The 23,518-nt window shown below is 28.0% G+C and overlaps 1 protein-coding gene across 1 annotated transcript; it reads right to left on the minus strand.

Annotated features, from left to right (window-relative positions):
• Window positions 1-414: 414 nt before the first annotated feature.
• LOC127291227 (uncharacterized) lies at window positions 415-9,103 on the minus strand. Its single transcript, XM_051320206.1, has 2 exons — window positions 8,892-9,103; window positions 415-1,874 (listed from the first exon to the last, which is right to left on the minus strand). The coding sequence occupies exon 2, from the start codon at window positions 1,862-1,864 to the stop codon at window positions 692-694; it is 1,173 nt and encodes a 390-aa protein (XP_051176163.1). The 5' UTR covers window positions 1,865-1,874; window positions 8,892-9,103; the 3' UTR covers window positions 415-691.
• Window positions 9,104-23,518: the final 14,415 nt, after the last annotated feature.

Raw genomic sequence — 23,518 nt, forward strand, 5'->3', positions numbered from 1 at the left:
ATACGATTCTTTTCATGATCGTTACAACTCCCCCCTTCTAAATTGTCGTTACTAACAGTTCAACTGTTCAGCCGATCATCTCTAGTAGATGACGATCTCGTCTCATACCCACTTGCCTGTATGAAATGAAAAATGGTAATTTGAAACATTGTTAAACATTAGTAATAAAAACAAGTGAAAATAATAGAAATAACGGGAATCGCTCATAGCTGCTTGTACGCGACTAATCAGTTACTAGAGAAGCTTAGTTGTGTGTGTAATATAACGCCTGAAAGAAGGATATAAAAGTCAGAGACAGAAGATCTCATTTTAATTATTTTATTTATACAAAACAGTAGAAAAATATAGACTTTCTTTGGTCTAACTAGTTACTTGTTTAAGTGGTATACACTAGAACGAATAAGAAAAAAAATTTTTTTTTTTTTTTTAGCTGTTTGTCAATAATATTCAAAACATAAAAAGTAAATTAAAAATAGAAAAAGGTTCTTCGTAGCGCAACGGCGCAGAAATATAGTGTCTAACATTGAGGTAGATAATTGAATAGCGCAACGGCGCGGAAATATAACAATTAGCATATAGAAATGAAATAATGAACAGCGCAACGGCGCGAAGATAAATTTGAAAAATTTTAAACAAAATATAGAAAAGTGTTTTTTTTTTTTTTGAGTTCGACGAATGAACAGACCGCGGATCACAGATCATTTTTTTTTTCCTTCTTGATCCCAAGATGAATCACTTCGGTGAGTGTTTCCCAATATTCCGCGTTGTCGTTGTCGGAGTCGAATGGGGATAGGGCTGACCTTGGGGATTCCTCTGAGGTCTCTTTAGTATGGACCTCGGCCTTGAGCGTTTCGCTGACAGTTACAGCATCCAATTTATCTGGCAGTTTTACAACCGCGGTTTCTAGAGAAAGAGGTCCTTTGGATGGAGCTGGTAGCGCTTTCTGTTTTTTTATGGCACCTTGGCTACTGGATGGTTGTGGATTGTTATGAGCTTTTGGGACTGGTCTGCTCTCCAATTCCTGGGCAGTCTTATTCCGCGCGAAGGTGTTAGAAGAGATTAAACGTCTTCTACACTCGTAACAATTGACGTCAGGAAAGTTTCGCGGTCTCCAGCAATGCTTGCATCGGTTACTTTCCGGAACCTGGTATCTGACCATGGCATAATGGGGCCATGGGCAGTCTGCCGTGGAAAACCCTTCGATGGCGCACTTTTGGCAGTACTTCCCTGTGTACGGCTGCTTGCACAATCTGAAACTGTGACCCTGTTGACCGCAGTTTAGGCACCCCTCGGATGCTTTCGGGCGTAGTCTCGGCTCCCGTAGTTCCGCCTGGGCAAGGAAGACTTCCGACATCTTTTTGGAAAAGAGCTCTTTGAATCTCTTATTCAGTATTTCGACCGCGGTATAATCGTTGGATAGACTTTTGTAGTCGTAATCGTACGACTCAAGGTCCGCCTTCATTGATTTGTTCTCTACCTTGTATTCGGCCAACTCCTTCTGGGCTGCAACTAGGGAGTTAGATAATTCGCGCTCCCTTTGTACGGAATCGAGCAGCTTGCGATATAAGTCAGTAATATCGCTCGATGTATTGTCTCGACTCTGTGTTGCCTTACCCGCGTCGACCTGACGGCGTAACGAACGGATTGTATCACTTTGTTCTGCGACTGTTTTCATTAGGGCTTGCTGTTTTGAAAGTAGCCCCTCGAAATGTTCACGCCTCAAGGCTACCAGGCCAGAGGTTTCCACCGAAATGTCTAGTGGTGTATCCCCTCTTTGGGAAGGATCTGAAACATCATTCAGGCACAGGATTGGTATGTCCGTGTTGTTGATGCTGCCGGCGTACGAACTGCATGGAGTCGACATGTTAACCGATCTGGAAGAAATTTACATTATGTTTCGCGATCGAAGGTTCTTTCGTGCTGGTTTAAGATCGTTGACATGATATTTGCCAATTTTCATGCCTTGTTTATCGCCAATGACGACTACCATGGGTGATAATTTTTCTATTATCACGGCTGGCCCTTTGTAACGCGGTGCCAGTTTGGAGCTATAATTACGAGCAGCGTTGGACAAGACATTGTTAGGGTAAAATACGAAATCTCCAAGCGCAAAACCTACTGGGACTTTTCGATTTTTATTATAATTCTTACCGTGTCTCTTATCAGCTTTGGTCATTTCTACCTCGATTTTCGCACGGAGTGCCTCTATATGTTTTGCTCGTTCGAGCCAATCGTTAGAAGTTTCGTCTGTAGTCATTAAGTCATCGTTAACGTCGGGTGATTGTTTACCGGTGCGTCTTAGCTCACGGAGGTGGTTAAAGTACGCGGGTGATACTCCTAACGAAGAGTGTACAGTATTATTATAAGCGAATTGTATCTCTTCTAAGAGAATATCCCATTCGCGGTGATCAGTGCCTAGAAGGCTGGCAATCATTGTTTTTAAATTGCGGTTTACGCGTTCTACTGGATTTGATTGCGGGTGTTATACCGGGGTTGTACGTTGCTCGGAACCGACTTTACGCATAAAATTTGTGATGTTGCGGTTGACGAATTCCGTCCCGTTATCGGTTATAAAAATTCGCGGAGTTCCCCATCGATTTACGAGGGTGTTTAGAGCTCTGACGATTTTTGGTCCATCCGCTTTGGGCAGTGGAAAGCAATCTATAAACCGGGTATACGTATCTTCGCAAACTAGTACGTAGCGTTTACCGGATTTTGACCGTGGGAGGGGGCCCATGATGTCGAGGGACACGATTTCCCATGGTTCTTTCAGTTTCCGCGGATACATTAAACCTTGCGGAGGTGTATTCTTAGGTTTGCATTTGAGACATATTTCGCATTCATTAATGTACCGTTTTATATCCTCACGCATACCGGGCCAATAGTGTAGGTTAAGTATCGCATGATACGTTTTACTAATTCCCTGGTGTGCCGATTGCGGAGAATCGTGGTATTCTTTTATTATTGGGATAATCTCGTCTTCTTTTAATACTTTTTTCCACGCGTTATTGTCACCGATACTTTCTTTGATTAGATTAGGCTTATAGTAATACAGTGTGTTACTTGAGTCGAGTCTATATCTTTCGTACCGTGTGGGTGTGGTTTGTACGCGTTCTACCATTTCTTCATACCATGATTTGCTGCGGACTAAGTTTGACTGCGCTAGGGGCGTGTCTTCCGAGATTTTTTCGTAAAGACGAGAGAGTGTGTCCGGAGCTTCGTTCGTGGTACCTTTACGGTGTTCAATTTTAACCTGATTGGCGGATAGCTCTAAAGCCCACCGCGCAAGTCTACCTCGAGGATCTTTGATTCCTTGTAGCCAAATTAAACTAGAGTGATCGGTTATCACCGTGAACTCTGTGGCTTCGAGATAGCAGCGGAGTTTCTTAACCGCGAAAATTACTGCTAAGCATTCCTTTTCGGTGGTGGTATAATTCAATTCCGCACCCCTTAAAGGTCTGCTTAAGCACGTAATAAGGTATTCGTGGTCTCCGTCTTTTTGTGTTAAAATTGCACCGATGCCAGTATCGCTTGCATCTGTGTAAAGGAAGAAAGGTAATTCGGGTCGCGGCGCGACTAAGGTTAAAGCATTTTTTAGGGAATTCTTAACTTCTTGAAATGATTTCTCGTGTTCCACGGTCCAATTCCAGGGTACTTTCGGGCTAGCTAATTTATTTAGTGGCCCTTGCACCTTTGCAATATTGCGTAAGTGTCGGTGGTACCAATTTACGGAACCGTTGAATTGCCGTAATTCTTTACGGTTCCGCGGAGTCGGGCGCTCGAGAATCGGTTCTATCCGTTTTGGGTTCGGTTTGAGGCCATCTTTATCTAAAAGAAATCCTAGATATTCGACGGAGGACTTCGCGAAATGAGATTTCTCTCTGTTAATCGAGAGTCCAGCATCCTGTAAGATATTGAGCACTATGTCCAATAACAGGGTATGCTCCTCAAATGTCCGCGAGATGATTATCCAATCATCTAAATATGCGTGAACCTGGTCGATGAACCTTTCCGGTAAATGGTTATCGCGGATATGTTTGATAAATTTTTCTTTAAGACGGTCGGTCAATGCTTGAAAGGTGGCCGGTGCATTGGTAAGACCAAAGGGCATCCGGACCCATTCGAATTGACCGCGTCCTGGCACTACAAAGCCTGTATATTCTTGTGAATCCGGGTGTATCGGAATATGGTGGAATGCGTCTGTGAGGTCTATAGTACTAATTAGATTTGCCTCAGAGAGAGCATCCAAAATTGTATCCATACGTGGTAACGGATATGCTGATTTTTTTGTATTTTTATTTAATTTACGGTAGTCCATACAGACTCTGGGTCTACCGTCTTTACGATATGTTAATACGACCGGACTGGCAAAGCGACCATTACTTTTCTTTATAAATTTTTTTTCTAAATATTTGTCAATTTGGTCGTTAATAATTTTATTTGCTTCCGCGCTACGTCGGTACGGTTTTAACTTAAACGGTGTTGGATCGATTAATTCGATAACATGTGTTGTTAAATCGGTAACTCCGGTAGACGCGGTGAAATTAGATAATTTTTTGTTTATAAATTCATCGAGAGTTTTCCGTTGTTCATTCGTTAATTCGATTAATTGAACTGAATTTAGGCCGCTGTACGAACAAGAGGTTGGACCTATGGGGCTTTGTACTTTAGACCCATTGATGGACCAATTACCGCGGGTGGTGTCTATAACGACCTTCCACGTGGTTATGAGGTCCATTCCGAGAATTATGGGGGTTGTGAGTCCATCGAGGACTGTAAACCAAAATTCGCCGGTACAATCATTTATTTGAATGTTAAATTTCGCGGAACAACGGGGGGCGGCCACGTGATCGCGTTGGGCGAGCTGGACGCCGGCGCGCGTTATTTCGTCGAGAACTGGTTCACCTCTCGTGAATTCTTTTAATTGGTCATATAATTCTCCAGACATGAAGGTGCGATCGCTACCTGTGTCGAGAAGACCTTTATATTCTTTACCGCCTATTTTTATCAATGTAGTGATATTATTACGCGTTTGAGACGGAAAGGGCAATGCCGGCCCTTTGTATACGAGGCGCTTGTATTTACCAGTCGCGGCTAATATGCCTATTGCTGGCTTACTCAAGGGTAGAGACGTGAGCGAGGATATGCCTGCTCCAGCTGACTGTGTTGAGTCAGGGGAGGGGGATTCGACGCTTGAGTCTGTGTACTCCGTTTCAGAATCAGAGTAATTTTCAAGGTCATAGCTGCTTTCAGAGTCACTAGTATATTCCCAACCCGCATACGCTTGATTAAGCGTTAATGCATTTCGGGGAATATGCTTTGGATTCCGAGCAGTGTGACTGTTACTCGGAATTGCGTTTATGTCAACTGTATCGTGGTTAGATGGATTGTTAATTCTAATCAAATTTTTGTCCGTATTTATTTGTCCGTATTTATCGTTATCGTTAATTGATTTTTCGCCAGGGAGATCTATTCTCTCCTGTCATCCTTGTCGTTTTTTGACGATGAGTTAGGCGAGTTTTGACCGAATGGTGGAAAATCGTGGCTGTAATTGCTATACCATTGTTGCTCATAAGGACTCGGGGGTAAATGTGGCCCTGGAGGGGGATGCATCCCGTGAGTGTTACCTTGACAATTTGGTTGGTAATTAGGCGGAAATTGCGGATGGTTCTGGTAATAACCGTTGTTATGGTAGTAACCTCGACCATAACCATTCCAATTACCGCCACGACCGCGGTTATTATAACCACCCCTGCCGCGATAGTTATTGTAGCGACCGTCTTTCTTATGTGACTTATCGTCACGGTCCCTACCTTTACGTGCGGACGATCTACGTGTCTCCCCCCCTCTTTGCGACGAAGCAGAGCGAGAGGAGCGTGAAGATTCAGAAGTAGAGCGTCGGCGCGATCTACGGGTTGGCGGTGGGGTAGAGGGGGTCTGCTTTTTGTTTTTTTCGCTGTCGGGTTTTGAATTATCGTTATTTGTTTTTTCGCCGTATATTTTTTGTTTAAGTGTATTAAATTGTTTTTTGTAAATTTCTATTTTATTTAAGTTAGTTTCCGGTTGGCTTTTTGTTACCTTTTTGTTTGCATTTTGTTTTGGTTTATTTTCTTTTTTAGATTCCGGAGACGCGAGGGGTTGTGGTTCCTGGTCAGTAGGTGGCGATTGAGTTTCAATCGCATTTAACTGATTTTTACCGCGTGTACTACGAGGCTTTTTGGAGTCGATTTCTCTTAATTTATTTGCGATTTGCATAGTTGCAATTTTCTCCGCGTATTTCCGAATTTTATCTATAAGGCCGTCGTAAGTGGTGAAACTATCTCGGTCGAATTGTAAGATCAATTCGGAGTGGAGAGCAGAATAAATTTTATCGAGTTGATTTTTCTCTGGGATTTTTTCCTGTAGTTTATTATACAGTGCGCTTACTCGGATGACGAACTCTATACCGGTTTCATTTTCTTGTTGAACCGCGCGTTGAATTTTATTGGTTATTTGTTGGTCGTCATTTGCGTCACTGAAGGTTTTCCGGAATTTGGCTGAGAATTCAGCCCACGTTCGCCAAGTCGTTCGGAAGGTCGCGAACCAAGTATACGCGGTGTCCGAGAAGACTTGCGATAACGTTGCTAACGCGTCATCTGGGTTAATGGCGGATGCGGTTAGTTTTTGTTCGAATTCGTTCAAGAATTCGTCAGCATCCAGCTTGCCAGGGAATTTCAGTTCCCAAGATTTAATAATCTTATGTAAGTTGGGTACTGTATTCCTGGGGGCTGGTTGGGGTGGGGCAACGGTGTTAACCGGTGGTGCCCGTGGTGGTTGTGTAACCGTGGGGACAAACGATGTAGATGTTTGTCCCATATAATTTGGCTGATTGTCGAATCGGATGGCACGAGAGGGGAAAGATGCTCCGAGAGAAGGGGTATCGAAGTTCAGTAGGGAGGGGTTAGCTGTTGCAACGGGTCTTGTACCTGACGTTGTGCTTGTTGTTGCACACGTTGTTGTTACCGTGGTTGTCGGTAAGGTGGGGGGTAGTGACGTAAGTTGCGGAAGGCCTCCTCCGGAGGGAAAATACGGCCTATCAATGGATTCCCATCGTGAATCACGCCAGGGGGATTGCGTTTGTCTTGTTTGTAAATCGAAAAATTTTTGCGCGAGTTCATTTATCGCGGTGGTCGTTTCTCTTCTCAACGAATGTAATTCTCGACGGTTTTCCGTTTGTGACAATAATGTTTGTTGCCTTGATTCTTCAAGATGTCGTTCGAACATTTCTTGCATATGTGCTTTAAATTGGTTGTTTTGATTAATTTGATTTGTATTAGATAATTCTAATTGTTGGAAAACTTGTTTTATTTGGGTGAGATTAACTGGGGTTTTCTTTGATTTTGCCGGTCTACCGCGGCGTGTTGTAAACAGTATTTTAGAGATGGTTCCAGTATTGGGAGGGGCGAGAAGGGAGCTTGAAGCGCTTTGCAACGTTTCGGCAGAGGTAATTGGCGCTGTGGAAGAAGCGCCTTGTGCATTACCGGGCGCGTTGTTAGGCGGAGCAAGGGCCGCAGCGTTGTCCTCTTGGTTCTCTTGTAAGGGAGAACTTTGACTGGCATCTTGGTTAGGGGGTGTTCGATACATTTTGTTTTTTGATTGAATTTGAGAGCGTGTTAGAGGTCTATCGTTAGTCGTTTTTCTGTTGTCTTTTTTTTGTCATGTCTACTATTATTTTTTATTTTCTTGTTTTGAGTTCATTTTTTTTTTTTTTTTTTTTTTAATTAAAATTTTTGTTTTTATTAATTGCAAATTACGCGGGTAGCCGCGGTAAATTTGTAGACGTTGTTTATTGTGAGAGAAAAGTATAATTATGTAAGATAAGTTTTTGATTTAATTTATATTATTTATTAAAAAAAAATCAATTGAGAGGTACGCGGAAAATTGTGGTAGATGACTAGACAACAAAAAAAAATTTTCGCGAAATTCAGGAAAAAGAAATTTTTCCTTTATGCCGGTAATCGTGGTAGATTCGCAGAAAAGGAGAAAATTCTTCTCTTAGTTATTTTCCTTCTTCGTTTCTATCCTTTCATGGATAAAGGGAGGGGGGAAAAGGAAAAAAAAGGAATTTTGCGTTTTATTTAATTAAATTAAATTTTATTCTCAAATTTTCATTATTTATTTTATTTGATTAAAAAAAAATTTTTATGAAAGATTTTTATTTTAATTTATTAAAATTCAAATATTTTTAAATAATGAAAAAATATTTGAGGAATTATATTGGAAAAGACGACTTGTGATAAGAGACAGGGCCAAGTTACTAATGTAAACACAGCTGTGTTTTGGACCTGGAGATTCGCTCTATGTAGTGGCTTGTGTGCCACTATAGTGTAAAGAAAAAAAAAATTTTTTTTAAACGCGGATATCACCCATAGTAGACAAAATTGTCGATAAATTTTATATTGGTAAATAAATATTTCAATTTTTATATTAATAATAATAATAAAAGCAGAAGCAAGCTAGCATAATGTTAGGCAAAAGCAATTAGGCATGATTATTTTTTCGAATATAGCCGTGAGAGCGAAAGCGATTGTACATAGTATATAAAGGAAAATTTTCGTAGATTATATACGTATAAGCGTTAAAAGCACTTTTGGTGTAGGAACCTTCTTTGTGATTCGGTAATGTAAAAAAGAAAAATTACGTTGGGCGCCATAAATGTGACAACCAAAATCGAGATTTAATAAAAATGAGAAATTTAAGGGTTCGACTCGTCCGGGAGGCACAATTTTCAAAAAGAAAATTCCCACGTGGTTCCAAACATGTGGGTGCATCTACAGCAGCAGCAACAATGAGCGATTCCGCAGGCAAGCAAGTTTGAAATGAACGAGAAGAGTAATGTCGACTGAACTTACCAAGAAATGACGCTATTGTTGTAGTTGAATAGACAAATTGACCTGCTATCCGTGGTATGGAAATTATCCAAGAGAATGCACACAACTAAGCCACAATATTAATTAAACAGAATATATATTTATTAATTTTGAAATAGTCCATTCTCTACAATACACAAACTAAAGAGTTAAATTATAAACCGCGATATAATATGTGTTTCGTGCGACGGATCGCTTCGCTCTGCTCCTTCAATTGGCGACGACGAAAACGTGGTTTTGTCGTCTGCTCGGAATGCGGTTGACTTACGCCGTCTGGCGGATTATTTTAGCATATATCGCGGGACCATTTAAATTTTGGGGAACTGTTGGTAACGACCATATTTAATAAAATAAAATGAAATACTATTCTTTTCATGATCGTTACAAAATAGATTGTAATTTCAAAATTTTCCTCCAAAATATTTCCGAAAATTATTTGGAGGAAGTGAATAATTTTTAAACTGAAAAATATATAAATAAATTTTAATTTCAATTTTTTCCTCTAAAATATTTCCGAAAATAATTTGGAGGAAGTGATTAATTTTTAAACTGAAAAATATATAAATAAATTGTAATTTCACAATTTTCCTCCAAAATATTTTCGAAAATAATTTGGAGGAAGTGAATAATTTTTAAACTTAAAAATATAGAAATAGATTGTAATTTCAAAATTTTCCTCCAAAATATTTCCGAAAATAATTTGGAGGAAGTGAATAATTTTTAAACTTAAAAATATATAAATAGATTGTAATTTCAAAATTTTCCTCCAAAATATTTCCGAAAATAATTTGGAGGAAGTGAATAATTTTTATACTTAAAAATATATAAATAGATTGTAATTTCAAAATTTTCCTCCAAAATATTTCCGAAAATAATTTGGAGGAAGTGAATAATTTTTAAACTTAAAAATATATAAAGAGATTGTAATTTAAAAATTTTTCTCCAAAATATTACCGAAAATCATTTGGAGGAAGTGAATAATTTTTAAACTTAAAAATATATAAATAGATTGTAATTTCAAAATTTTCCTCCAAAATATTTCCGAAAATAATTTGGAGGAAGTGAATAATTTTTAAACTTAAAAATATATAGATTGTAATTTCCAAATTTTCCTCCAAAATGTTTCCGAAAATAATTTGGAGGAAGTGAATAATTTTTAAACTTAAAAATATAAAAAGAGATTGTAATTTAAAAATTTTCCTCCAAACTATTTTCGAAAATATTTTGGAGGAAGTGAATAATTTTTAAACTGAGAAATATATAAATAAATTTTAATTTCAATTTTTTCCTCCAAAAAATTTTCTAAAATATTTTGGAGGAAGTGAATAATTTTTAAACTTAAAAATATATAAATTGATTGTAATTTCAAAATTTTCCTCCAAAATATTTCCGAAAATAATTTGGAGGAAGTGAATAATTTTTAAACTTAAAAATATAGAAATAGATTGTAATTTCAAAATTTTCCTCCAAAATATTTCCGAAAATAATTTGGAGGAAGTGAATAATTTTTAAACTTAAAAAAATATAAATAGATTGTAATTTCAAAATTTTCCTCCAAAATATTTCCGAAATTAATTTGGAGGAAGTGAATAATTTTTAAACTTAAAAATATTTAAATAGATTGTAATTTCAAATTTTTCCTCCAAAATATTTTCGAAAATATTTTGGAGGAAGTGAATGATTTTTAAACTGAAAAATATAGAAAGAGATTGTAATTTAAAAATTTTCCTCCAAAATATTTCCGAAAATAATTTGGAGGAAGTGAATAATTTTTAAACTTAAAAATATATAAAGAGATTGTAATTTAAAAACTTTCCTCCAGAATATTTCCGAAAATAATTTGGAGGAAGTGAATAATTTTTAAACTTAAAAATATATAAATAGATTGTAATTTCAAAATTTTCCTCCAAAATATTTCCGCAAATAATTTGGAGGAAGTGAATAATTTTTAAACTGAAAAATATATAAATAAATTTTAATTTCAATTTTTTCCTTCATAATATTTTCGAAATTATTTTGAAGGAAGTGAATAATTTTTAAACTTAAAAATATATAAAGAGATTGTAATTTCAAAATTTTCCTCCAAAATATTTCCGAAAATAATTTGGAGGAAGTGAATAATTTTTAAATTTAAAAATATATAAATATATTGTAATTTCAAAATTTTGCTCCAAAATATTTCCGAAAATAATTTGTAGGCAATAAATAAGTTTTAAATTGAAGAATATATAAATAAATTTCAATTTCAATTTTTTCCTCCAAAATATTTTCGAAAATATTTTGGAGGAAGTGAATAATTTTTAAACTAAAAAATATATAAATAGATTGTAATTTCAAAATTTTCCTCCAAAATATTTCCGAAAATAATTTGGAGGAAGTGAATAATTTTTAAACTTAAAAATATATAAATAGATTGTAATTTCCAAATTTTCCTCCAAAATGTTTCCGAAAATAATTTGGAGGAAGTGAATAATTTTTAAACTTAAAAATATATAAAGAGATTGTAATTTCAAAATTTTCCTCCAAAATATTTCCGAAAATAATTTGGAGGAAGTGAATAATTTTTAAACTTAAAAATATATAAATAGATTGTAATTTCAAAATTTTCCTCCAAAATATTTCCGAAAATAATTTGGAGGAAGTGAATAATTTTTAAACTTAAAAATATATAGATTGTAATTTCCAAATTTTCCTCCAAAATATTTCCGAAAATAATTTGGAGGAAGTGAATAATTTTTAAACTTAAAAATATAAAAAGAGATTGTAATTTAAAAATTTTCCTCCAAACTATTTCCGAAAATAATTTGGAGGAAGTGAATAATTTTTAAACTAAGAAATATATAAATAAATTGTAATTTCAATATTTTCCTCCAAAATATTTTCGAAAATAATTTGGAGGAAGTGAATAATTTTTAAACTTAAAAATAAATAAATAGATTGTAATTTCAAAATTTTCCTCCAAAATATTTCCGAAAATAATTTGGAGGAAGTGAATAATTTTTAAACTTAAAAATATAGAAATAGATTGTAATTTCAAAATTTTCCTCCAAAATATTTCCGAAAATAATTTGGAGGAAGTGAATAATTTTTAAACTTAAAAATATATAAATAGATTGTAATTTCAAAATTTTGCTCCAAAATATTTCCGAAAATAATTTGGAGGCAAGTGAATAAGTTTTAAACTTAAAGAATATATAAATAAATTGTCAATTTCAAATTTTTCCTCCAAAATATTTTCGAAAATAATTTGGAGGAAGTGAATAATTTTTAAACTTAAAAATATATAAATAGATTGTAATTTCAAAATTTTCCTCCAAAATATTTCCGAAAATCATTTGGAGGAAGTGAATAATTTTTAATTTAATAATATATAAATAGATTGTAATTTCAATATTTTCCTCCAAAATATTTTCGAAAATAATTTGGAGGAAGTGAATAATTTTTAAACTGAAAAATATAGAAAGAGATTGTAATTTAAAAATTTTCCTCCAAAATATTTCCGAAAATAATTTGGAGGAAGTGAATAATTTTTAAACTTAAAAATATATAAAGAGATTGTAATTTAAAAACTTTCCTCCAAAATATTTCCGAAAATAATTTGGAGGAAGTGAATAATTTTTAAACTTAAAAATATATAAATAGATTGTAATTTCAAAATTTTCCTCCAAAATATTTCCGCAAATAATTTGGAGGAAGTGAATAATTTTTAAACTGAAAAATATATAAATAAATTTTAATTTCAATTTTTTCCTTCATAATATTTTCGAAATTATTTTGAAGGAAGTGAATAATTTTTAAACTTAAAAATATATAAAGAGATTGTAATTTCAAAATTTTCCTCCAAAATATTTCCGAAAATAATTTGGAGGAAGTGAATAATTTTTAAACTTAAAAATATATAAATAGATTGTAATTTCAAAATTTTGCTCCAAAATATTTCCGAAAATAATTTGTAGGCAAGTAAATAAGTTTTAAATTAAAGAATATATAAATAAATTTCAATTTCAATTTTTTCCTCCAAAATATTTTCGAAAATATTTTGGAGGAAGTGAATAATTTTTAAACTAAAAAATATATAAATAGATTGTAATTTCAAAATTTTCCTCCAAAATATTTCCGAAAATAATTTGGAGGAAGTGAATAATTTTTATACTTAAAAATATATAAATAGATTGTAATTTCAAAATTTTCCTCCAAAATATTTCCGTAAATAATTTGGAGGAAGTGAATAATTTTTAAACTGAAAAATATGTAAATAGATTGTAATTTCAAAATTTTCCTCCAAAATATTTCCGAAAATCATTTGGAGGAAGTGAATAATTTTTAAACTGAAAAATATATAAATAGATTGTAATTTCAAAATTTTCCTCCAAAATATTTCCGAAAATCATTTGGAGGAAGTGAATAATTTTTAATTTAATAATATATAAATAGATTGTAATTTCAAAATTTTCCTCCAAAATATTTCCGAAAATTTGTTTGGAGGAAGTGAATAATTTTTAAACTTAAAAATATATAAATAGATTGTAATTTCAAAATTTTCCTCCAAAATATTTCCGAAAATAATTTGGAGGAAGTGAATAATTTTTAAACTTAAAAATATATAAATAGATTGTAATTTCAAAATTTTCCTCCAAAATATTTCCGAAAATAATTTGGAGGCAATAAATAAGTTTTAAACTAAAGAATATATAAATAAATTGTCAATTTCAAAATTTTCCTCCAAAATATTTTCCGAAAATAATTTGGAGGAAGTGAATAATTTTTAAACTGAAAAATATATAAATAAATTGTAATTTCAAAATTTTCCTCCAAAATATTTCCGAAAAAAATTTAGAGGAAGTGAATAATTTTTAAACTTAAAAATATATAAATAGATTGTAATTTCAAAATTTTCCTCCAAAATATTTCCGAAAATAATTTGGAGGAAGTGAATAATTTTTAAACTTAAAAATATATAGATTGTAATTTCAAAATTTTCCTCCAAAATATTTCCGAAAATAATTTGGAGGAAGTGAATAATTTTTAAACTTAAAAATATATAAAGAGATTGTAATTTAAAAATTTTCCTCCAAAATATTTCCGAAAATAATTTGGAGGAAGTGAATAATTTTTAAACTTAAAAATATATAAATAGATTGTAATTTCAAAATTTTCCTCCAAAATATTTCCGAAAATAATTTGGAGGAAGTGAATAATTTTTAAACTGAAAAATATATAAATAAATTTTAATTTCAATTTTTTCCTCCAAAATATTTTCGAAAATATTTTGGAGAAAGTGAATAATTTTTAAACTTAAAAAAATATAAATAGATTGTAATTTCAAAATTTTCCTCCAAAATATTTCCGAAATTAATTTGGAGGAAGTGAATAATTTTTAAACTTAAAAATATTTAAATAGATTGTAATTTCAATTTTTTCCTCCAAAATATTTTCGAAAATATTTTGGAGGAAGTGAATGATTTTTAAACTGAAAAATATAGAAAGAGATTGTAATTTAAAAATTTTCCTCCAAAATATTTCCGAAAATAATTTGGAGGAAGTGAATAATTTTTAAACTTAAAAATATATAAAGAGATTGTAATTTAAAAACTTTCCTCCAAAATATTTCCGAAAATAATTTGGAGGAAGTGAATAATTTTTAAACTTAAAAATATATAAATAGATTGTAATTTCAAAATTTTCCTCCAAAATATTTCCGAAAATAATTTGGAGGAAGTGAATAATTTTTAAACTGAAAAATATATAAATAAATTTTAATTTCAATTTTTTCCTTCATAATATTTTCGAAATTATTTTGAAGGAAGTGAATAATTTTTAAACTTAAAAATATATAAAGAGATTGTAATTTCAAAATTTTCCTCCAAAATATTTCCGAAAATAATTTGGAGGAAGTGAATAATTTTTAAACTTAAAAATATATAAATAGATTGTAATTTCAAAATTTTGCTCCAAAATATTTCCGAAAATAATTTGTAGGCAATAAATAAGTTTTAAATTAAAGAATATATAAATAAATTTCAATTTCAATTTTTTCCTCCAAAATATTTTCGAAAATATTTTGGAGGAAGTGAATAATTTTTAAACTAAAAAATATATAAATAGATTGTAATTTCAAAATTTTCCTCCAAAATATTTCCGAAAATAATTTGGAGGAAGTGAATAATTTTTATACTTAAAAATATATAAATAGATTGTAATTTCAAAATTTTCCTCCAAAATATTTCCGTAAATAATTTGGAGGAAGTGAATAATTTTTAAACTTAAAAATATATAAAGAGATTGTAATTTCAAAATTTTCCTCCAAAATATTTCCGAAAATCATTTGGAGGAAGTGAATAATTTTTAAACTGAAAAATATATAAATAGATTGTAATTTCAAAATTTTCCTCCAAAATATTTTCGAAAATATTTTGGAGGAAGTGAATGATTTTTAAACTGAAAAATATATAAAGAGATTGTAATTTCAAAATTTTCCTCCAAAATATTTCCGAAAATAATTTGGAGGAAGTGAATAATTTTTAAACTTAAAAATATATAAATAGATTGTAATTTCAAAATTTTCCTCCAAAATATTTCCGAAAATAATTTGGAGGAAGTGAATAATTTTTAAACTTAAAAATATATAAATAGATTGTAATTTCAAAATTTTCCTCCAAAATATTTCCGAAAATAATTTGGAGGAAGTGAATAATTTTTAAACTTAAAAATATATAAATAGATTGTAATTTTAAAATTTTCCTCCAAAATATTTCCGAAAATAATTTGGAGGAAGTGAATAATTTTTAAACTTAAAAATATATAAATAGATTGTAATTTCAAAATTTTCCTCCAAAATATTTCCGAAAATAATTTGGAGGAAGTGAATAATTTTTAAACTTAAAAATATATAAATAGATTGTAATTTCAAAATTTTCCTCCAAAATATTTCCGAAAATAATTTGGAGGAAGTGAATAATTTTTAAACTAAAAATATATAAATAGATTGTAATTTCAAAATTTTCCTCCAAAATATTTCCGAAAATAATTTGGAGGAAGTGAATAATTTTTAAACTGAAAAATATATAAATAGATTGTAATTTCAAAATTTTCCTCCAAAATATTTCCGAAAATAATTTGGAGGAAGTGAATAATTTTTAAACTTAAAAATATATAAATAGATTGTAATTTCAAAATTTTCCTCCAAAATATTTCCGAAAATAATTTGGAGGAAGTGAATAATTTTTAAACTTAAAAATATATAAAGAGATTGTAATTTCAAAATTTTCCTCCAAAATATTTCCGAAAATAATTTGGAGGAAGTGAATAATTTTTAAACTTAAAAATATATAAATAGATTGTAATTTCAAAATTTTCCTCCAAAATATTTCCGAAAATAATTTGGAGGAAGTGAATAATTTTTAAACTTAAAAATATATAAATAGATTGTAATTTCAAAATTTTCCTCCAAAATATTTCCGAAAATAATTTGGAGGCAATAAATAAGTTTTAAACTAAAGAATATATAAATAAATTTCAATTTCAATTTTTTCCTCCAAAATATTTTCCAAAATAATTTGGAGGAAGTGAATAATTTTTAAACTTAAAAATATATAAATAGATTGTAATTTCAAAATTTTCCTCCAAAATATTTCCGAAAATAATTTGGAGGAAGTGAATAATTTTTAAACTTAAAAATATATAAATAGATTGTAATTTCAAAATTTTCCTCCAAAATATTTCCGAAAATAATTTGGAGGAAGTGAATAATTTTTAAACTTAAAAATATATAAATAGATTGTAATTTCAAAATTTTCCTCCAAAATATTTCCGAAAATAATTTGGAGGAAGTGAATAATTTTTAAACTGAAAAATATATAAATAGATTGTAATTTCAAAATTTTCCTCCAAAATATTTCCGAAAATCATTTGGAGGAAGTGAATAATTTTTAAATTTAAAAATATATAAATAGATTGTAATTTCAAAATTTTCCTCCAAAATATTTCCGAAAATTAGTTTGGAGGAAGTGAATAATTTTTAAACTGAAAAATATATAAATAAATTTTAATTTCAATTTTTTCCTCCAAAATATTTTCGAAAATAATTTGGAGGAAGTGAATAATTTTTAAACTGAAAAATATATAAATAAATTGTAATTTCAAATTTTTCCTCCAAAATATTTTCGAAAATAATTTGGAGGAAGTAAATAATTTTTAAACTGAAAAATATATAAATAAATTGTAATTTCAAAATTTTCCTCCAAAATATTTCCGAAAATAATTTGGAGGAAGTGAATAATTTTTAAACTTAAAAATATATAAATAGATTGTAATTTCAAAATTTTCCTCCAAAATATTTCCGAAAATAATTTGGAGGAAGTGAATAATTTTTAAACTTAAAAATATATAAAGAGATTGTAATTTAAAAATTTTCCTCCAAAATACTTCCGAAAATAATTTGGAGGAAGTGAATAATTTTTAAACTTAAAAATATATAAATAGATTGTAATTTCAAAATTTTCCTCCAAAATATTTCCGAAAATAATTTGGAGGAAGTGAATAATTTTTAAACTTAAAAATATATAAATAGATTGTAATTTCAATTTTTTCCTCCAAAATATTTTCGAAAATAATTTGGAGAAAGTGAATAATTTTTAAACTGAACAATATATAAAGAGATTGTAATTTCAAAATTTTCCTCCAAAATATTTCCGAAAATAATTTGGAGGAAGTGAATAATTTTTAAACTTAAAAATATATAGATTGTAATTTCAAAATTTTCCTCCAAAATATTTCCGAAAATAATTTGGAGGAAGTGAATAATTTTTAAACTTAAAAATATATAAATAGATTGCAATTTCAAAATTTTCCTCCAAAATATTTCCGAAAATAATTTCGAGGAAGTGAATAATTTTTAAACTTAAAAATATATAGATTGTAATTTCAAAATATTCCTCCAAAATATTTTCGAAAATAATTTGGAGGAAGTGAATAATTTTTAAACTTAAAAATATATAAAGAGATTGTAATTTAAAAATTTTCCTCCAAAATACTTCCGAAAATAATTTGGAGGAAGTGAATAATTTTTAAACTTAAAAATATATAAATAGATTGTAATTTCAAAATTTTCCTCCAAAATATTTCCGAAAATAATTTGGAGGAAGTGAATAATTTTTAAACTTAAAAATATATAAATAGATTGTAATTTCAATTTTTTCCTCCAAAATATTTTCGAAAATAATTTGGAGGAAGTGAATAATTTTTAAACTGAAAAATATATAAATAAATTTTAATTTCAATTTTTTCCTTCATAATATTTTCGAAATTATTTTGAAGGAAGTGAATAATTTTTAAACTTAAAAATATATAAAGAGATTGTAATTTCAAAATTTTCCTCTAAAATATTTTCGAAAATAATTTGGAGGAAGTGAATAATTTTTAAACTTAAAAATATATAAAGAGATTGTAATTTAAAAATTTTCCTCCAAAATATTTCCGAAAATAATTTGGAGGAAGTGAATAATTTTTAAACTTAAAAATATATAAATAGATTGTAATTTCAAAATTTTCCTCCAAAATATTTCCGAAAATAATTTGGAGGAAGTGAATAATTTTTCGACTTAAAAATATATAGATTGTAATTTCAATTTTTTCCTCCAAAATATTTTCGAAAATATTTTGGAGGAAGTGAATAATTTTTAAACTTAAAAATATATAAATAGATTGTAATTTCAAAATTTTCCTCCAAAATATTTCCGAAAATCATTTGGAGGAAGTGAATAATTTTTAAACTTAAAAATATATAAATAGATTGTAATTTCAAAATTTTCCTCCAAAATATTTCGGAAAATAATTTGGAGGAAGTGAATAATATTTAAACTTAAAAATATATAGATTGTAATTTTAAAATTTTCCTCCAAAATATTTCCGAAAATAATTTGGAGGAAGTGAATAATTTTTAAACTTAAAAATATATAAAGAGATTGTAATTTCAAAATTTTCCTCCAAAATATTTCCGAAAATAATTTGGAGGAAGTGAATAATTTTTAAACTGAAAAATATATAAATAAATTTTAATTTCAATTTTTTCCTCCAAAATATTTCCGAAAATAATTTGGTGGAAGTGAATAATTTTTAAACTTAAAAATATATAAATAGATTGTAATTTCAAAATTTTCCTCCAAAATATTTCCGAAAATAATTTGGAGGCAATAAATAAGTTTTAAACTAAAGAATATATATATAAATTTCAATTTCAATTTTTTCCTCCAAAATATTTTAGAAAATATTTTGGAGGAAGTGAATAATTTTTAAACTTAAAAATATATAAATAGATTGTAATTTTAATATTTTCCTCCAAAATATTTCCGAAAATAATTTAGAGGAAGTGAATAATTTTTAAACTTTAAAATATATAAATAGATTGTAATTTCAAAATTTTCCTCCAAAATAATTCCGAAAATAATTTGGAGGCAATAAATAAGTTTTAAACTAAAGAATATATAAATAAATTTCAATTTCAATTTTTTCCTCCAAAATATTTTCCAAAATTATTTGGAGGAAGTGAATAATTTTTAAACTGAAAAATATATAAATAAATTGTAATTTCAAAATTTTCCTCCAAAATATTTCCGAAAATAATTTAGAGGAAGTGAATAATTTTTAAACTTAAAAATATATAAATAGATTGTAATTTCAAAATTTTCCTCCAAAATATTTCCGAAAATTTGTTTGGAGGAAGTGAATAATTTTTAAACTGAAAATTATATAAATAAATTTTAATTTCAATTTTTTCCTCCAAAATATTTTCGAAAATAATTTGGAGGAAGTGGATAATTTTTAAACTGAAAATTATATAAATAAATTTTCATTTCAATTTTTTCCTCCAAAATATTTTCGAAAATAATATGGAGGAAGTAAATAATTTTTAAACTGAAAAATATATAAATAAATTGTAATTTCAAAATTTTCCTCCAAAATATTTCCGAAAATAATTTGGAGGAAGTGAATAATTTTTAAACTTAAAAATATATAAATAGATTGTAATTTCAAAATTTTCCTCCAAAATATTTCCGATAATAATTTGGAGGAAGTGAATAATTTTTAAACTTAAAAATATATAAAGAGATTGTAATTTAAAAATTTTCCTCCAAAATACTTCCGAAAATAATTTGGAGGAAGTGAATAATTTTTAAACTTAAAAATATATAAATAGATTGTAATTTCAAAATTTTCCTCCAAAATATTTCCGAAAATAATTTGGAGGAAGTGAATAATTTTTAAACTTAAAAATATATAAATAGATTGTAATTTCAATTTTTTCCTCCAAAATATTTTCGAAAATAATTTGGAGGAAGTGAATAATTTTTAAACTGAAAAATATATAAAGAGATTGTAATTTCAAAATTTTCCTCTAAAATATTTTCGAAAATAATTTGGAGGAAGTGAATAATTTTTAAACTTAATAATATATAAAGCGATTGTAATTTCAAAATTTTCCTCCAAAATATTTCCGAAAATAATTTGGAGGAAGTGAATAATTTTTAAACTTAAAAATATATAAATAGATTGCAATTTCAAAATTTTCCTCCAAAATATTTCCGAAAATAATTTCGAGGAAGTGAATAATTTTTAAACTTAAAAATATATAGATTGTAATTTCAAAATATTCCTCCAAAATATTTTCGAAAATAATTTGGAGGAAGTGAATAATTTTTAAACTTAAAAATATATAAAGAGATTGTAATTTAAAAATTTTCCTCCAAAATACTTCCGAAAATAATTTGGAGGAAGTGAATAATTTTTAAACTTAAAAATATATAAATAGATTGTAATTTCAAAATTTTCCTCCAAAATATTTCCGAAAATAATTTGGAGGAAGTGAATAATTTTTAAACTTAAAAATATATAAATAGATTGTAATTTCAATTTTTTCCTCCAAAATATTTTCGAAAATAATTTGGAGGAAGTGAATAATTTTTAAACTGAAAAATATATAAATAAATTTTAATTTCAATTTTTTCCTTCATAATATTTTCGAAATTATTTTGAAGGAAGTGAATAATTTTTAAACTTAAAAATATATAAAGAGATTGTAATTTCAAAATTTTCCTCTAAAATATTTTCGAAAATAATTTGGAGGAAGTGAATAATTTTTAAACTTAAAAATATATAAAGAGATTGTAATTTAAAAATTTTCCTCCAAAATATTTCCGAAAATAATTTGGAGGAAGTGAATAATTTTTAAACTTAAAAATATATAAATAGATTGTAATTTCAAAATTTTCCTCCAAAATATTTCCGAAAATAATTTGGAGGAAGTGAATAATTTTTCGACTTAAAAATATATAGATTGTAATTTCAATTTTTTCCTCCAAAATATTTTCGAAAATATTTTGGAGGAAGTGAATAATTTTTAAACTTAAAAATATATAAATAGATTGTAATTTCAAAATTTTCCTCCAAAATATTTCCGAAAATCATTTGGAGGAAGTGAATAATTTTTAAACTTAAAAATATATAAATAGATTGTAATTTCAAAATTTTCCTCCAAAATATTTCGGAAAATAATTTGGAGGAAGTGAATAATATTTAAACTTAAAAATATATAGATTGTAATTTTAAAATTTTCCTCCAAAATATTTCCGAAAATAATTTGGAGGAAGTGAATAATTTTTAAACTTAAAAATATATAAATAGATTGTAATTTCAAAATTTTCCTCCAAAATATTTCCGAAAATAATTTGGAGGAAGTGAATAATTTTTAAACTTAAAAATATATAAATAGATTGTAATTTCAAAATTTTCCTCCAAAATATTTCCGAAAATAATTTGGAGGAAGTGAATAATGTTTAAACTTAAAAATATATAAATAGATTGTAATTTCAAAATTTTCCTCCAAAATATTTCCGAAAATCATTTGGAGGAAGTGAATAAATTTTAAACTTAAAAATATATAAATAGATTGTAATTTCAAAATTTTCCTCCAAAATATTTCCGAAAATAATTTGGAGGAAGTGAATAATTTTTAAACTTAAAAATATATAACGAGATTGTAATTTCAAAATTTTCCTCCAAAATATTTCCGAAAATAATTTGGAGGAAGTGAATAATTTTTAAACTTAAAAATGAATTAAGAGATTGTAATTTAAAAATTTTCCTCCAAAATATTTCCTAAAATAATTTGGAGGAAGTGAATAAATTTTAAACTTTAAAATATATAAATAGATTGTAATTTCAAAATTTTCCTCCAAAATATTTCCGAAAATAATTTGGAGGAAGTGAATAATTTTTAACCTTTAAAATATATAAATAGATTGTAATATCAAAATTTTCCTCCAAAATATTTCCGAAATTAATTTGGAGGCAATAAATAAGTTTTAAACTAAAGAATATATAAATAGATTGTAATTTCAAAATTTTCCTCCAAAATATTTCCGAAAATAATTTGGAGGCAATAAATAAGTTTTAAACTAAAGAATATATAAATAAATTTCAATTTTAATTTTTTCCTCAAAAATATTTTCGAAACTATTTTGGAGGATGTGAATAACTTTTAAACTTAAAAATATATAAATAGATTGTAATTTCAAAATTTTCCTCCAAAATATTTCCGAAAATAATTTGGAGGAAGTGAATAATTTTTAAACTTAAAAATATATAAATAGATTGTAATTTTAAAATTTTCCTCCAAAATATTTCCGAAATTAATTTGGAGGAAGTGAATAATTTTTAAACTTAAAAATATATAAATAGATTGCAATTTCAATTTTTCCTCCAAAATATTTTCGAAAATAATTTGGAGGAAGTGAATAATTTTTAAACTGAAAAATATATAAATAAATTTTAATTTCAATTTTTTCCTCCAAAATATTTTCGAAAATATTTTGGAGAAAGTGAATAATTTTTAAACTTAAAAAAATATAAATAGATTGTAATTTCAAAATTTTCCTTCAAAATATTTCCGAAAATAATTTGGAGGAAGTGAATAATTTTTCGACTTAAAAATATATAGATTGTAATTTCAATTTTTTCCTCCAAAATATTTTCGAAAATATTTTGGAGGAAGTGAATAATTTTTAAACTTAAAAATATATAAATAGATTGTAATTTCAAAATTGTCTTCCAAAATATTTCCGAAAATCATTTGGAGGAAGTGAATAATTTTTAAACTTAAAAATATATAAATAGATTGTAATTTCAAAATTTTCCTCCAAAATATTTCGGAAAATATTTTGGAGGAAGTGAATAATTTTTAAACTTAAAAATATATAAAGAGATTGTAATTTCAAAATTTTCCTCTAAAATATTTTCGAAAATAATTTGGAGGAAGTGAATAATTTTTAAACTTAAAAATATATAAAGAGATTGTAATTTAAAAATTTTCCTCCAAAATATTTCCGAAAATAATTTGGAGGAAGTGAATAATTTTTAAACATAATAATATATAAATAGATTGTAATTTCAAAATTTTCCTCCAAAATATTTCCGAAAATTATTTGGAGGAAGTGAATAATTTTTAAACTGAAAAATATATAAATAAATTTTAATTTCAATTTTTTCCTCTAAAATATTTTCGAAAATAATTTGGAGGAATTGATTAATTTTTAAACTGAAAAATATATAAATAA

The sequence above is a fragment of the Leptopilina boulardi genome, unplaced genomic scaffold (assembly GCF_019393585.1).
Source record: "Leptopilina boulardi isolate dan_hultmark-lab unplaced genomic scaffold, ZJU_Lbou_2.1 LbouV2_13, whole genome shotgun sequence".
NCBI classification, from domain to species: Eukaryota; Metazoa; Arthropoda; class Insecta; order Hymenoptera; family Figitidae; genus Leptopilina; species Leptopilina boulardi.